Raw genomic sequence first — 16917 nt, forward strand, 5'->3', positions numbered from 1 at the left:
TTTTGTGTATTTGTGTATTTCTGGGAGAATGGATATGCTTTCATTGGACAATCAATTTAAAGCTTAGACTGCCTTATTTATTCCTGTTCCTATCATTTCTATGGTAATTTATCCCATTTTTCTAGTCTTCGCCTTGCTTTCTTGATTGCGGTTAGTGATGATTCAGTACTAGGGAAGGAAGTAACTCAGACCTAAAGCAGCTGAAGGACGGGAAACACAGTCTGTCTTTGGAGAGCTAAGAATTGTAAAACCAGTGAGACGGAGCCTGCTTTATGACAGCACTGTAGACCTTTCAGTAGTTACGGGCGAGTTTGAAATGTTCATTATCCATCCATTATAGTAGCCATGAGCCACAAGTAGCTATTGAGAACTTGAAATGTGGTTAGTATGACTAAGGAAATGAAGTTTTACTTTTATGTAAGATTTTAAAGCAGTAAAACAAGATGTGATCCTTGCAAATGGGCCTTCAGGGTGAGACCCATGGGCCCTGTAGTCTGGGTTTGTGATTTGCTTCTCCAGGGGTCAGTGAGCCAGTAAGAAGTTACTCAGTATTTTACATATAAACCTTTACTTGTCAGATTCCAGTCATTCTGGGAAGAAAAAAAAAAATTCAGAAAATAAATGCATGTAACTCAACTTCTATTAGATACTATTTTATTTCAATATTTCAGGCTAAAATGCACAGTATTTTTATGCATTATATTAAATTTAATCAGCCACGTTCAGGTACAGATTAGGTTCAAGCAGATCCCCTTCCTTAGTCCATGGAGTTGATTCTTTTACTGGAGAGGCTTTCTTTAACTAGCCAGCTTCCACTGGGAGGCAGTGTGGTTCAAGACACTAGGGATGGCAGGAAGACCAGCTTCAGCAGCAAAGATCCCCATCAAGTCAATGAGAGTGGGAAAAAAGAACAGGCCGGAGAGGTAGGAGGCTGAGGACGTCCACCAGAGTGCAGCTGCAGGCTTACCCCTGTCTTCTGCTTGCTCTTGGCTGAAGGCATTTCTTTTTCCTCAAATGATGGGATTTCGGGCTGTTACCTGACATGGTATTAATCTCTTCTTGGAGAAGGATTTAAATGGGGGCCTGTGATATGTTAAAAATACATTTGGTTGTGCCTTGGTAAACTTGTGCTCTTAGAGCCTAGGCGTGGTGAATTAAGTAATCAAGTTTTTTATAACTGATCCATTGCTCTATCAACTTGATTATAAATGATTTTTTTTTAACCTCTGTATGAGCATTGTATAGCATCGCAGCTGATAACAGCTCTTAAATTCCTGTCTCAGTTTACGTGCATATTAGTCTACCTCATTGGAAGGCCATTTCTCTGTCTTTGCAGAAAGAACGGAAGGAAAAAATCTGGGACCCTGTCCACAGAGTCGCCCTTGCGGAGGCCTGTCGGAAGCAGGAAGAATTCGACGTTGCCAACAACTGTCCTTCTCAAGTTGGTGCTAGTCGCTTTTATTTAAACATTACCGTGTTCTTAGAGAATTAACACTTCTTAGAGAATCAGTAGACTTTTTCCCCAAATTTGTTTTTTCCCCCATGTTTTAACTTGTCTAATTTTACCTTTTTTCCTTTCCTTATTTGTCCTGAAATCAATTTATATATCAGTCGAATGTTTAAAAGTTCTTAATGAACATAGAATACCCACACTGAAAAGTGCACACATCCTAGTTGTGATGTCATGAATTGTCACAAAGGGAGCACCCCGAGTGCGCAGCACCCCAGCGCCTCTCATGCCTCTGGCTGCTCGCCGCTGCCTCCGCCCACTAGCAGCCGCCACCCTTGATGGCTGACACTGTCGAGTGACTTCACCCGTTTTGAATTTTGTAAAAGGGAGTCATACAGTGTCTGTTCTTTGACGCATCGCTGCTTTCATCCGACGTTTTCTGCGCGATCCCTCTTCGTGCGGGGTGTTGCAGTAGCTCACTCTCCTTGCTCTGTGAGGGCTGGACCACAATGTATGTCCATTCTGCAGACTGATCCTTGCTTCGTTTCCAGTTTTTGGCCAGGATGAAAATCCTGTTTTGAAAGTTCTCGTGCCTGTCTTCTGGTGGGTTTTAAAGTGACCGTACCAATTCCACAGGAATCATACGAGAGTTCCCATTCTTCTACATTCTTGCCGTTGCATGTTTTGTGAATCAGTCTATGAGATGAAAATAGCATCTCAGTTTATTATAAAAGCAGTAAGTGCTCATTGCAGAAACTGGAGCACCAGAGGTATGTGAGGTTTAGCAGGTGAAAGTCTCTGGAATGTCACCACCCAGGGATGCTAACAGCAACTTGATATTCGTCCTTCTGAATTTTTCTGTTAATGCATGCCACTTCTTAAATGAATTTTTTAATTGAAGTATAGTTGATATACAGTGGTTTAGGTGTACAGCAACGTGATTCAGTTATACATGCATATATATATATTCTTTTTCAGATTCTTTTCCATTATAGATTATTACAAGATATTGAATATAATTCCCTGTGCTATACAGTAGGTCTTTGTTTATCTATTTAATATGTAGTAGTGTGTATCTGTCACACCCACATTCCTAACTTACCCTCCCCCTCCCTCCCCCTCTGGTCTGTTTGTGTCTGTGGGTCTTTTCTGTCCTGTCAGGAAATTCATTTGCGTCATTCTTTTTTAGATTCCACATATAAATGATACCATGGTATTTGCCTTTCTCCTTCTGATTTACTTCATTTAGTATGATAATCTCTATATCCGTCCATGTTGCTGCAGATGACATTATTTTGTTCTTTTTCTGGCTGAGTAAGACTCCATTGTGTGTATGTATGTGCCACATTTTGTTATCCAGTCACCTGTTGGTGGGCGTGTAGGTTGCTTCCTTGTCTTGGCTGTTGTAAACAGTGCTTCTGTGACACTGGGGTGCATGCTATCTTTCCGAATTGGAGTTTTTATCTTTTCCAAGGATATGCCCTGGAGTGGGATTGCTGGATCATGTGGTAACTCTGTTTTTAGTTTTCTAAGGAATCCCCGCACTGTTTTTGAGACAGTGTACCAGTTTACGTTCCCACCAACAGCATAGGTGGATTCCCTTTCTCCATACCCTCTCCAGCATTTGTTATTTGTAGACATTTTGAGGATGGCCATTCTGACCAACGTGAGGTGATGGCTTCATTGTAGTTTTGATTTGCATTTCTCTAATAATAAGTGACATTGAACATCTTTTCCTGTGCCTATTGGCCACATGTGTGTCTTTGCTGGAGGAAGCGCCTATTTAGGCTTCTAGGGCATGCATTTCTTAATCAGAAATGGGATTGTATTGGTGATTCTGAGCCCTGGCTGCATGGTAGGATCACACGAGGAGCTTTGAAAACTCGGTGTTTGTGTCCTAGAGAGGAAATAAATCAGAACCTTACAGAGGAGGCAGGTATTTAAAAAACTGTTCAGGAGATTTTATTAACATGCAGCTCAGGTCAAGGCCCACCAGCCTATATAGATCTACACACACACACTTCTATTTACTTTATCTGTGTTCATTTTTAACAGCTGTATAATTTTCGGTTAGATCACTTTTGGTTCTTCAACCTCCCGTTGGAGACATGAAATGTAGTATTTCAGGTACTACATATAGAGAACTAACTATAGAAGAGGGATCTGAATTTAATTAACCATTTTATTTTGTATGCCAAAAATGTTTATATACTTGTCTTTTTCCTTGAGGAGGAGTAAACATTGAATATATTGAATAAGGAAAAATGAAGCATAACTTAAGATTTTGGGAACATGTGAAACCTAAATTTTTATTCACTTGGACTATTCAGGCAAATGTAGGTCCATCTCATATAGTATGTAGTTTTAAAAAGTGGTTAGTTTGAAGCATACAAATTTTCCGTTTTTATAGCTCAGGATGGTTGAATAGCAGCGTATATGTACTTGGTCATAAATACAGTATGTATTTAACTCAGCAAATTCAACAGAGGTGAGACTATTCATAATTCCTATTATTTATTTGGGCTCTTAAGAAACAGATTTGAAATGGAAATGTTCCTGGATATAAAAATCTAAAGATAGATAAACTAATGTGTAGCAATTTTAGCATTACTTTTGGAACACAGGTATGTGACTGACACCCTTGGCCAAATGAGATCACCACCACACAGCACCCTGTCTTTCCCAAAGCAGATTCAGTGAGTGACGGACTATGATAGTGAAAGAAGTATTTTTTTTAAATTATTTAATATTTTAATTGATATCTGCCACTAAATTGAATTTCAAATTGCACAGATATAAAAGGAAAGTTTCTTACATTTTTCCAGGGTAAAATGACTTTACTACTGGGTCACATTGTCTTTGGTTGTCTGTTAATATCACTTGTCAAGAGCACAAAATGTACTAACATTAACATATGTTCTAATTGACTAGGCAAATAAATTAATCAAGGAGGAGCTTCAGAGTCAAGTGGAATTGCTAAACTCTTTTGAGAAAAAATACAGTGATCCTGGCCCTGTGTATGACTGCTTGGTGTGGTTTGATGGTGAGACTTGGAGGTAAGTCTTGTGCATTTTATGCATCTTCATTTAAAATTAGTCTTGCTCTAAAGAACATTAAACCCTCAAAACTGCCTGGAGATTTGGTTTACAAGACATTAATATCTTTAAGCAAAGCTCCTCGAGAGCTGGGTTGGCTTTTGAGTAGTTTTGGATAAAACCTTTTGAACTTCTTAGTATGTTAGGCATGAAAGCTGACTCTTATCTCTTTTAAAGAATCTTACCTCCTTAACCAGACAGTAGTTATTCAATAGACAACAGCAGGTTGATCGTAGAAATGTTCCTGATTGAAGCTGGGCAGAGTATCTACTATAAATGTTTTAAGGGCAGAGGCGGAAAGTGGGATAAAGATTTACCACTAGAGACTTAGATGCCAAGTTGATCTGATTCCTTAATCGAGTGGGTCGTTTTCTTCCTGGAGGTCTGTGAAGGACAGCTCCTAGAGCCCCTTGTGCCTGACTTCATTTAAGGGCTGGTTGCTTAAGTCACCTCACCCAGTCTTTACTGAGGCCTCTGACAGAGGCAGCTGCCACGTTTGTGGTGGTAAACAGAGATAGTGTGTTGAGAAAGACCGAGAAACTGTATTTCGTGATTTTTAGAAAGGTAGAAAAAGAAGATAAATTGCATTACCTACTCTTAATTCTCCTTTCACAGAGCCTGCATTGATTCAAATGAAGACGGGGATCTGAGTAAATCGACTGTTCTGAGAAACTACAAAGAGGCCCAGGAGTATGGCTCTTTCGGCACCGCTGAGATGCTGAATTACTCCGTTAATATATACGACGACGGAAACCTGCTCTCCATAGTGACCAGTGGAGGTATTCTGTTTCAGGTTTGCTAACTAGAGATGAACATACAAAATACCAGGAGGATAAATTCCTCTACCCAAGAACAGCCTTAAGGAGAATTGACTGATCCCTACGATAGAACTAGGTCTGGAGTCATGGATGTGATTTGATTCCCTGGAAAAGTATTGTTTTTTTTAAGGCCACAACCATGTAGGATCCATTCCAGGAGTGTGAGCATGGTCCAGCAACAAAAAATAACATAAACATAGTTCATTCAATGAACAGTAATTTAATCTTCAAATGCTGACTCTTGAAAATTCACCATGATTGTGAAGAGTCAGGTAAAAGGATCCTCACCACAGCTTTCATTGCAATTTCAAAAAAGTTATAAACTTTCTAAATACCCAGCGAGAAAAGAATGTTTTTTTTTTTAATTATGTGATTTATCCTGTGGAATATGTTATATAGTAATCAAAATGAATAAATCTGCATATAACTATATGTATAAATCTCATATGTAAATCTTCCTGAAAAAAATATATTGATGTTAAAAAAATTTGTGTGAAAATTTTAAACATGCTGAACAATACTGTGTCCTGTTATGGGTGAGTGTGTGTGTGTGTGTGTGTGTGTGGTAAAACTATAAAAGTACAGGTGGGAAGAAGCTGTGCCCCAGCTGCAGTGCAGCGGTTCCTTCTGGGAGGGAGAAGGAGGGTGAGGTGGGGGCAGCCTGCGCCCCCCACGGCCCCCCATGGCCCCCCACGGCCCCCCGCGCCCCCCACGGCCCCCCACGGCCCCCACGTCCGTAGAGGCACAGCTCAGGTACAGGACGCTGCACACGCACACTCACAGCGTGGTGAGTTTTGATGTGCGCGCACACCCAGGAAACCATCCCCACAGCCGAAATAACAAACATCTCCATCACCACCACCTTCAAAGGCCGGCTTGTTCTTCCTTTATAATCCAGTGGTCTCCGCTCATCCTCTGGGAGCCGCCGAATGGCCTTCTGTCCACCCTAGATTACTGTACATTTGATAGAATTTTACATAAATGGAGTAAAAAAGAATACAGTTTTTTTTGCCTGCCCATTTCAGCCTGTTGGCCTGAATCCATGTTGTGATTACAAGTAGCTTGTTCCTTACTGTCGAGTTGTGCTTCATCATGTGCGTCCGCCGTGGTTTCCTTATCCACTCAGCTCCTGACACACATTTGGGTTTTGTGAACAGCTGTGTACAGGTCTGTGTGGAAGTTCGTTTTTGTTTAACTTGAACCCACGTCTGGGAGAGCTGGTTGGGTGTGGTAGGTCCACACAGCATTGAAGACCCTCCGAGCTCCCCGTGGCAGTGGCAGGGTCCCCGCCCGCGGTGGCCGCCCTCACCTCAGCTCTTCAGCAGGGCGTGGCTCCGTGTGGCCTTGTTTGCATCTCCCAGGTGACCCATCTTTTCATACATTTATTTGCCATTTGCTTATCCTCTTGGGAAATGTTTTTCAAACGCTCTTTACCCATTTTTCTTTTGGGTTCTCTTTTTTTTTTGGATTTGAAAGATTATGTTCTAGATATAAGTGCTTTGTCAGTTATATGTGTGCGAATAGTTTCTCACCTTTGTGACTGACCAGCGTAGAATCCAGGGTGGCAGAATAGCGTATGTAATTCACAGTCATTTTTTGTGAATTATTATGAAGAGACAGAACAATACCCCCTTACGCATTAAGATAAGTGTGTTTTCTGAATACTAATACGCAGATTGAATCTTGCAGTTAAAACTTTGAGCCTCTGAGGGTGTTTCCTCACTTTCTCCCCCTTTTGCCTCTAGGAGCCCACGGAACACATGTAGCTAGTATCGCTGCCGGGCATTTTCCCGAAGAGCCTGAGCGGAATGGCGTTGCTCCTGGTGCTCAGATCCTTTCCATCAAGATTGGAGACACAAGACTGAGCACGATGGAGACAGGCACAGGCCTCATCAGAGCTGTGAGTGCTCCTGAGCTGCCGGTGTCCGGGACTGGATGGCTCATGGTCGTGGATGCTTCCGTTAGCAAGCTGCTCTTGCTTTCCCAAAAACACATGGAACTGTATTCAGTGTATAGGACTTTTTTCAAAGCCCCAAATGCTTAACTCATTTGAAAAATATTTTTATTAGAAATTGTTAGGGTTAAAGGGATTTGGAGAAATAGGAAAACATTGTTTACATTATACTTCTCGCTTGTAGTAAATCCCTTAGCAAACTATTTTGAGCTACTTTTAAAAGCATGAAAAAAGACAGGAAGATGTCTCAGCCAGGCTGTTCCATCAGTGTAAGAATTTATTCGTCATTTTAACATATGAATTCTATTTCACTTGAGTGAATTTAGACTTTAAAGAGACCCCCCTTCGTCTCTCCAGCTCAACTCTGCAGATGCTGGTTGGTTTTTTACTGACTCCTTCCCGTGCTGTGTATCAACCCCTGCCCCAAACACACACACACTTTTTTTTGAGTTTGTCAGCCATATGTCTGGCAGTAACTCATGAATTTAGGTATGAATTGGAATATGATTGGTTACGGAACTGTGGGATTCCATGCCTTTATTGTGCTAGCTTATATGTTTTTTTATAAATGGCTGCCTAAGCTGGACTCTCTATCTTTTTAATAGATGATAGAAGTTATAAATCATAAATGTGATCTTGTCAACTACAGCTACGGGGAAGCGACTCACTGGCCGAATTCCGGGTGAGTGTTCTTTGCCGCGTCAGCCGTGGGAGCTTAGCTGACAGAGCAGTGAGCGTTTCTGGGTAACTGGGTCGAGCGTCACAGCTGAAAGAGGGCGGGCTGGTGGGTCGACCCTGACTGTGCGTCCCTGAGACCCTTCGTCCACGGTCACGTCTTTGACGTCGGGGTCCCCTCCTGGCTGGTCCACCCGACGGCCCCCAGGCCCCCGTCCACAGGCAGCCCGACCTCTCAGGCGTGCTCGCCTGACAGAACCCGGCCAGCGGAAGCCCTGCAGGTCCTGCCGCGACGGCGCCCCTCAGCTGCCGGGCTCACGGAGGCCGGCCTGGTGCCGGGCTCGGGGGCCTCGCGCCGCACGTGTGGGGTCAGCGCTGTCTCTGGCCTCCTGGTCGGCCGTTTCACACCTTCCCCTGGGGGCTCCCGGCCACCTCCCCGTCAGTCCGCAGCTGCTGTGCTCACTGCTCTCCTTCCCGGAGCAGATAAAAGCGCTCAGGGGGGCTCCGGGCCCTCCTGTGACCCGCCTGACCCCACCTGCTGCCGGCCCTTCTCTCATGAAGCGTGCCCGGGACCAAGAGCCTGGCTCTGGTTCCCTCCAGCCTCGGAGATGCCCTCCAGCACCGAACCTCTCCTTTCCTGGCTCTCTTCGCTGTTAGACAGACGTGCTCAAGTATCCACTAGCTTTAAAACTAACTAATAACAAGCCTCCTTGTCTCCCATGGCCTTCGCTTACTTTTCCAGCAAAACCTAGACAGATGTGTTCCCTGTTTCCCCTGGGCGGTTCTCACTGCCCACTCCCCTCCTGGGGCTGTAAGGGTCTTCCAGCCGCCGAGCCCTCTGGCTTAGCCTTGATCTCATGTTACCTCAGCCTTTCTGTCTTCATAGCGCTAACTCGGCAGTGACCCTGTCTGGAGAGTTTCCTCCCAACACCCCATCCAGATGCACCCATCGTGCATTTTCTGCCAAAACGGAAGTGTCCCCAAACTGGAGCCTGTAGTTGGCTGTCAGCAGTGAGTTAGTGTTCTTGGGTGCGTCATAAATGCTTTGGCCAGATGGAAAGAACTGGTTTCAGTGGCTCTGTGTCCCAGGGTTGTATTTAGGTGACATGTTGAAAGAGACACAGCGGCAGGGCTCAGAAGCGATCCCTGGGCGCCGACATGCAGAAGGGACCCTGCACCTACAGATGGCCAGATGACCTGGCAGACGGTTTATTGCGGTGCTGAAACCATTCCTGTACTTAAAGGTGGTGGTTTCACAGTCTGTACATACATGAAGTCTCAGAACTAGGCGCCAAAGAGAAGGTCGGTCCTACCATATGTTGATTTAAGAAATAAATATTTTAAAACCCATCATTTCCTCAGCTGACTGGTACTGGGTTCCTTGTGAAACAGATGCTCATTTCCGGACCCGGTAATGAGCACGCTGTCAGCATCGGTCGTGAACGTAACCTCGCTTCCCCTGCTTTCGTTACCGCAGTGTATATCTTTCTCTCCTGGGACCTTGCTTCTTTTACAGTCTTCTTACTCTAATGTTCTTTTCCTTTCACTTTTATGATTTTGGAGTATCCTTGGCCCTTTACCTGTTTTACTTCAACCTCATTATTTTTCCTCGTTGTCTAACTTTGCCTCCTGTAATTACTACCAGTGTATTTTTCTTCCTTGCTGTCAAACTCTGACCAGATCTCTCTTATTTTAAATCTCCCTAGTGCCTTATTTCCCCATTCACCTTTGCCTCTTGTCACAGCTCTGTGAGGAGTTGGTTCTCCATACTTCAAGTGTAGGGTGGAGTGGACCCCCAAGGCCCCTGACCCAGTCTCTGCTAATGGTGCAGTCTTTGCTTTTGGCCCTTTTGCAGTTTATTTTCCTCACGTATATACAGTTTTGTTTTTAACACATTCCCCGCTAAAAACGGGGCCTCCTAACTCCCTCCACTGAAACCCAACTAGGGTATGTCTCTTGGCATGTCCACTAATGGTGGACATGCCGGACTTTACCTGACCTTGTGTTTGAATGTGTTTTAGTTTTATAAACACTTTGTGAGTAGAAGCAATGCGCTTGCAGTTTGAGAATGTCCCTGAGTGATTCTAAGCACCCCTTCTGACCTGACCACTGTTCTACTTCTGCTGCTCGCAACCCATGTTTTGGGTTTTTTGTTTTTTGGTTTTTTTTTTTTTCATATAAACCATGTTTGAAAATATTTTCATATTACAGTAAGCCATTTCTTGAAAAGTGGACAGTTCATATGTTCAAAGGAATCCTCTCCCTCTTTCAGGAGAATCTGTGAAGTAATCAGTGAAGCCGTGTGGAAGCACAATATAATCTATGTCTCAAGTGCTGGGAATAACGGCCCCTGCCTGTCTACAGTTGGGTGTCCAGGAGGAACCACATCCAGTGTGATAGGTGAGTTTCCTGTTTTAGAGATAAACTTAAAAACAAGCAGACGAAAAGACTCAGTCCATACAGTGTTAACTGTATCTCTCCTACACTCAGGACTCTAGACCCTCAGGAAAGTGAACTCTAGTAGGGACCCACTGATGTAGAATTTCATCTCCAGCAGACTGGAGTAAGTGGGGACGTGCAGATCACGTATAGCGGAAGTGTAGATCAGGCCTGTTGTTTAGTCGCTAAGTTATATTCAGTTCTTTGTGACCCCGTGGACTGCAGCACACCCAGCTTCCTTCACTATCTCCCTGAGCTTGCTCAAACTCATGTCCATCGAGTCAGTGATGCCATCCAACCATCTCATCCTCTGTTGTCCCCTTCTTCTCCTGCCTTCAGTCTTTCCCAGCATCAGGGTCTTTTCCAGTGAGTCAGTTCTTCACATCAGGTGGCCAAAGTCCTGGCGCTTCAGCTTCAGCATCATTCCTTGCAGTGAATATTCAGGGTTGATTTCCTTTAGGATGGACTGGGTGGATCTCCTTGCAGTCCCAGATCAGGCTGTGGGATCACAAAAGTGCAGTTCCCTCTGATTTGAGAGTCTGGGCAGGGCTTTCTGGAAGAAGTGTGAGAACAAGGATTTCAGTAGGTAGTCATAAGCAGGGGATGGGCTTTCCAGGCTAAGTGAGCAGCGTAAATGAAGACACTTGCTTCACTTCTTATTTATAGTGTACGGCTGTGTATTTATAGCAGAGTTTCCTCCTTGAGTTTCTCTGGGAGCACGCAGGAGAAGCCCTCGAGGTAGAGGAAGGGAGCTTTGTTATTGAGAAAAGCAATTGAAACACATTTATTGTGTGAATGTGGCCTTGGTGTTTAGGATCTGATACAGTATTTATTGTCTGTTTCATTGGAATCCAACAGGAAAAAATAATGCCTGTCAATGAAAGTTGTAAGAGATCAAATTATTTGCAGTCGTAATATGAAAACAATAAAATCAGCTTCCATTATACTACAGTAGCTGCCATCTTGTGCAGAAAACAAAAACCCACAAAACATGAAACCCACCCCTTGGTTTTTTTAATGTGAGGTATGAATGAGGAAGGGTTAATTGAGTGAGGTCCCTTAAATAGTAAGTGAGACCTGAAGATTTTTGGTTTATTTTTAAATTTGGGCTCAAAACACCTCTTAATGTTTGTGATTGAATATGTGACTATAAAAACTGGTCCCAAACAGTTTTCCTGGTGTATCCATCATTAACTGCACAGATACATACATATCATAGGAGTTACTATATAGTTGCGAATGTATTAGAGATGTTATAGATAAACAACAATATGTGGGCATTAAAGTTTAGAATAGAAACTGGTCCTTTTAAAAATATTTTTGTTTTAAAACATCAGTGGTCTTATATTTATGGGACATGATTGTATTCGTGGCTTGTAAATTTTAAGCATGGTGTAGCTTGCTTTCAGTAACCTGAAATCTCTTGATTACGTAATTCTGTTAAATGGTGTGTTAAGACAGCAGTGCCTGCCAGTGATTCATGCATGTGTGTCCCAGATCTCTGGATACTTTTAAGGACACGAAATGGAAGAAAATAAACCTGGGAGGTACCCAGTGATCAAAGCGCACTGCTCCGCTGCCGTGCGCCGTGTTTTATCATTTTCTCATCCCCAGATTCACAGAACATTTTAACCTAAATTCTACAAAATGACTGCAGTTTCATGTGGCAGCATTGTTAACCTAAGTCCACTTAGCTCACTCATTCTGTCCAGCCTTCTACCTAGGAGATGTGTGTGTTGTGAAGGAGAGTGAGGAGCTAATAGACTTGGATTCTGAGTCTTGTCTCTGCTGGTCATTATGTCTAGTACATTTTTTAACCTCTCTCAACCCTGTTTCCACATCCCTGGAATGAAGGACCTGACTTGGGTCTCTGAATTCTGTGATTTCAGAGTCTAACTAGTTTGCCTCTGCACATTTATCTAGGAGACTGCAGCATGTCACATGTTTGTTACTGGCTTACTGCAGCCGTTTTGCAGGGGAGGGCTACTGCCAATTTCATGAGTGGAATTTTCTGTACCGTGGTCATTTAAAAATGAAGATCAGTCAACTAATTCCTTTATTTTTCTGAAGTTATGTTTTTACAGTTTGAAACGCTTTTCTCTTTCTCTTTTACACACACACAGACACTTTTAGCTGCATTACCCTGTTTAGCCCACATAGCAGTCCTGGCAGGTATTTTCATACACAGAAGCATGGCACCTCGTGTAGTGTCTGGTACGTAGTAACCTTGCCTGGGTCGTTAGATTTTTACACTTTCCATTTTGTGAGAGAGGGTGCTTCGCCAGGATCCCACGGCCGGGGGAGCAGTGGGTTTTGCTTTTGCATTGGGACCCCTGTTCTGTATCCTTTTGTCAATGACCACATCCCCACCACCCTCCCCAGGTGTGGGCGCCTACGTTTCTCCTGATATGATGGTCGCCGAGTACTCTCTGAGGGAGAAGTTACCTGCAAATCAGTACACGTGGTCTTCTCGAGGCCCCAGGTAGGTTGCCAGTGAAAGTGAAGTGGAGTGAAAGTTGCTCAGTCGTGTCCGACTCTTTGCGACCCCATGGACTACACAGCCCGTGGAATTCTCCAGGCCAGAACACTGGCGTGCGTGGCCCTTCCCTTCTGCAGGGTTCTTCCCAACATGGGACTGCCTGGGGGGAGGCGCAGGGCTTTGCCCTGAGTTCATCTGCCCATTGGCCCAGCACCCACCTCCCTAAGCAGACTCTGTCTTGCTCTCCTCCAGTGCTGATGGGGCCCTCGGAGTGAGCGTCAGCGCCCCGGGCGGCGCCATCGCCTCCGTCCCCAACTGGACGCTGCGGGGCACCCAGCTCATGAATGGGACGTCCATGTCGTCTCCCAACGCCTGCGGGGGCATCGCACTGGTTCTGTCAGGTGAGGCACGGGTCCCCGGCTCAGCTCACCCGCTGCGGACTCTCCTGCTGGAGCCACGGGTCGCCGGCTCTTCCCCGCGTTTCGGTCACAGTTTAAGTACTCTTAATGAGATAGGATTTTCAGAGTGTCATTTCACACTTCACCTTGCTGCTCTTCAGTCACTGGCTGGTGTCTCTGTGAGCCTGTGGACTGCAGCCTGCCAGGCTCCTCTGCCCTTGCCAGCGCTTTACCTCTATCCCGGTTCTAGAATCCACGGCTTATTTGTTTATAAGCTTGGTCAAATAGGTGTGAGGTGTCTAGACAGTTTCATAAAATAAAGTTGATGGCATAAAGTAAAGTCAGGTTGTAGCCATAAAAAGTAATTGAGTACCTTTCTCTTCTTGCAGACAGATATTTTTGTTCTCTAAAGTTCTCAGGCCAAGAACATGTGGTAGAATCAGTAATGACCTGGCCCAAAGTAAAGTGTCAGGTGGAGAATCATTTATGTGATCGTAATGGTTTGAACGTGCATTCAGTCAGCAAGCGTATTTATTGGCTGTTACTATTAAGCTTTATTTTGGCTCTGAGGCTAAAGTAGGGAACAAAACCTCAAAAAGACCTGCCCATGTGGAGTTGATATTAAAGTTGGAGGAGGAGCAGACTATGAACAAAGTGAAAACTTGCTTCCGTGACACAGTAGAGGGTAGGGAACGCTGCCGTGGAGCCGGTGGAGTGGGCCGCAGGGAGGCGGCTGCGCTGACGGGGGATGGGGCCCTCGGCACTGCCTGGGGCTCCCCCCTCCCCCACTGTGCGGCTGGTGGAGTGGGCCGCGGGGAGGCAGCTGCGCTGACGGGGGCTCCCCCTCGCCCCGCTCCATTGTGCCGCCTCTCCAAGTGTCTCGGGCTTGCTGGTGCCTCTTGTCTGTGGCGCACTGTTCTCTCTGCCTGGAGTTCCTTTCCCGCCGGGTCCTGGCCCTGTGAACGCCTGTGTATTCCCTGAGAGCCGACCCAGTCTCTGTTCTTCTGCTGGAGCATCGCCCTCTCTGGGATGCTCCCTGACAACATCGTTGGCTGTCTCGCTTGGCTCCTACAGTGCCATCGTGTTCCCATGTTTATTTGGTTCACGTTCTACACTCTTCACGAGTATTTATTTGCATGTTCAGTTCTGAAGAGGACAGCTGGGTGGCCTCCACATCGCCTAGACAGTCACCTCCAGCCTCCTTGTCCCCTGGTGTCGACCAGGTTTGTCATCAGCGCCAGTGCCTGGGATCCAGTCGCTTTAGTTGCGTGGGGCCTGGGCATCTTTCTGGCTTGTTTACATACCCCTGGTGTTTATCCTGTGCGCCCTGGTTGAGACCTTCTGCCAGTGACCATGTTGGTTGACCAGCAGTGTCTTAAGGAAAACCTTGTTGGAATGCCTTTTGGTCCCTCTGCGGAGCCCACCTTCATGCTGCATCATAGTGGGCATGCGGAAGTTTTCCTTGAGTGAAGTCTTTGTGTTATGAGTCATACTGTTTGTCACATTTTTAAGGAAAAAAAAAAAGATTGAAAAAGGAGTGTTCAGACGTAAAAACATTAAAAGCAGAAAACGTACACATTATCCATACCCTGGGGCAGGGGGAGGCCGGGGAAGAGTTTCAAGTAACTGTCTTCTGTAATAAACACCAGTTTCTTGATTTCATTTTTTTATTTTAGGTCTGAAAGCTAATGATGTTAACTATACAGTTCATTCGGTCAGAAGAGCTCTTGAAAACACTGCAGTGAAGGCTGACAACATAGAAGTATTTGCCCAAGGACATGGTATTATTCAGGTATTGCTGTTTGTTTGAGAAGCAGGTTGTAGATCAATAGGATAATATTTTGACTGTTATTGGATAATATCCCTGTCATAGTGATGATTGACTTTTTCTAATTGTAGACTATATGGCCAGAGTAGTTCTCTGAACTATTAGCGAAGAAGATATGAAAACAGATTTTATAGTTGAATTTGTGGTGCTAAGATAGAGAAATTTAATTGATGTAGCACATATAGAGAGATGGCAGAGGGCAGCGGGTGAAAGCTGAACAGGCAAAATGGCACGGGGAGGGTTCCTAGCGTCATCACTTGGGAGTAAGAGGGTGAAGTGGAAGGTGAGTCCAGTGGCTGGACCAGTGTTTGTCCAGTGAGGTAGAACTGCCCTCTTAATGGGGTTTATCATGTAGTTCAGAGAGGCTAATGTTGAAGCTGACTTCTTGCTTGTACTTTGCTACAACCAAAATGAAATGGGTGATTTACAATAGAAGATTTTTTTGACCCAACTATGTGTATCTTACTGTTTGTATCCTTTTAATTAGGTCGATAAAGCCTATGACTACCTCGTTCAGAACACATCATTTGCTAATAAATTAGGTTTCACTGTTACTGTGGGAACTAACCGTGGCATCTACCTCCGAGATCCTGTTCAGGTGGCCGCACCTTCGGATCATGGCGTTGGCATTGAACCTGTATTTCCAGAAAATACTGGTGGGTGATAGCCAGACAGTAAGCTCACATGCTCACGTTTTTGGTTTGAATTGTACTGTAGTAGAGAAGTGCTGTTTAGGCTGATGTTTTAAAGAGGAGATAGGAATCAACAGTGTTAATATTATTGTAAATTTCAGAGCACAGGGGAAACTGATGGCAACTGGGGACCCTGATACAGTGGAAGTTGAGTTAGCAGCGTGACTACAAGAAAATAGTAGAGTGGGCCTCCAGTCACCTAGAGCTCTTGCTAAATTGTGGATCATAGAGCATCGGTGCCTTTTCTTTCCCACTGTTACTGCTTGAGTGTAAGACCCAGATTCTGGTTGGAGAGTGGGAAAATGAGAAGCAACCAGGGAGAACCCCAGCTCAGCGAATGTAAACGCAGTTGTCATCACTGTCAATTAGGAGTCTCTTAGGTTCTGTTAACTGCATGCAGTATGAAAAATCAGCACTAAAGGCCTTATGTTAAGGTTGTGGCCATGCTGGGTGAGCCCGTGGATGGACCCCAAGCGTGCTGAAATACGTGTGTGGGAGACTGACTGATGTGTGGGGGTTATGCTTGGGAAGCCCATGCCTACTACATTTTACAGCCAACCATGCTTTCCTGCTGCTGAATGTTCTTGAGAGACGACAGAACGTTTTAAAATGGAAGAAGAGGAAAACAGAGCTAATCTTCACCTTTTGGTTTTTTTAATGCCAGAAAACTCTGAGAAAATATCCCTCCAGCTTCATTTAGCCTTAACTTCGAATTCATCGTGGGTTCAGTGTCCCAGCCATTTGGAACTCATGAATCAGTGCAGACACATAAACATCCGTGTGGACCCCAGGGGCTTAAGGGAAGGACTGCATTATACAGAGGTACTCACCTGTCTGTCTTCATTTCTGCTTTCTTTGCACTGTGTAAGAGTGTTTGTGTGGCAGACTGTTTGCCCGTTAGTCTGAGTAAGTCAAGGGTTGGCCTGCATGTAGTTGTTCAGGCTGTTTGCCATTGGTACGTGACATGACATCAGAAAATTGATGCTTTTACTTAGGACCTTTCAGCTTTACTATGAGATGAATTTATTCTGTGAGTAGGTCCACCTTCTTTCCTTCTTTTTAGAGAAGCTTCGTTTGTGGATACTGACA

General features: G+C 44.6%; 1 protein-coding gene across 4 annotated transcripts in view; it reads left to right on the plus strand.

Annotated features, from left to right (window-relative positions):
• Positions 1-16917, plus strand: part of TPP2 (tripeptidyl peptidase 2) — a 66391-nt gene that overhangs the window by 13684 nt on the left and 35790 nt on the right. For all 4 annotated transcript variants that reach the window (XM_061133527.1, XM_061133528.1, XM_061133529.1 and 1 more), the window contains exons 4-14: positions 1337-1441; positions 4382-4506; positions 5161-5324; positions 7109-7263; positions 7923-7999; positions 10265-10392; positions 12814-12913; positions 13163-13311; positions 14985-15100; positions 15624-15792; positions 16493-16650. In XM_061133527.1, coding sequence (XP_060989510.1) covers positions 1337-1441; positions 4382-4506; positions 5161-5324; positions 7109-7263; positions 7923-7999; positions 10265-10392; positions 12814-12913; positions 13163-13311; positions 14985-15100; positions 15624-15792; positions 16493-16650 — 1446 coding nt within the window. The remainder of the gene's footprint in view (positions 1-1336; positions 1442-4381; positions 4507-5160; positions 5325-7108; positions 7264-7922; positions 8000-10264; positions 10393-12813; positions 12914-13162; positions 13312-14984; positions 15101-15623; positions 15793-16492; positions 16651-16917) is intronic.

This window comes from Dama dama, chromosome 30, assembly GCF_033118175.1.
Source record: "Dama dama isolate Ldn47 chromosome 30, ASM3311817v1, whole genome shotgun sequence".
In the NCBI taxonomy this organism is placed as follows: Eukaryota; Metazoa; Chordata; class Mammalia; order Artiodactyla; family Cervidae; genus Dama; species Dama dama.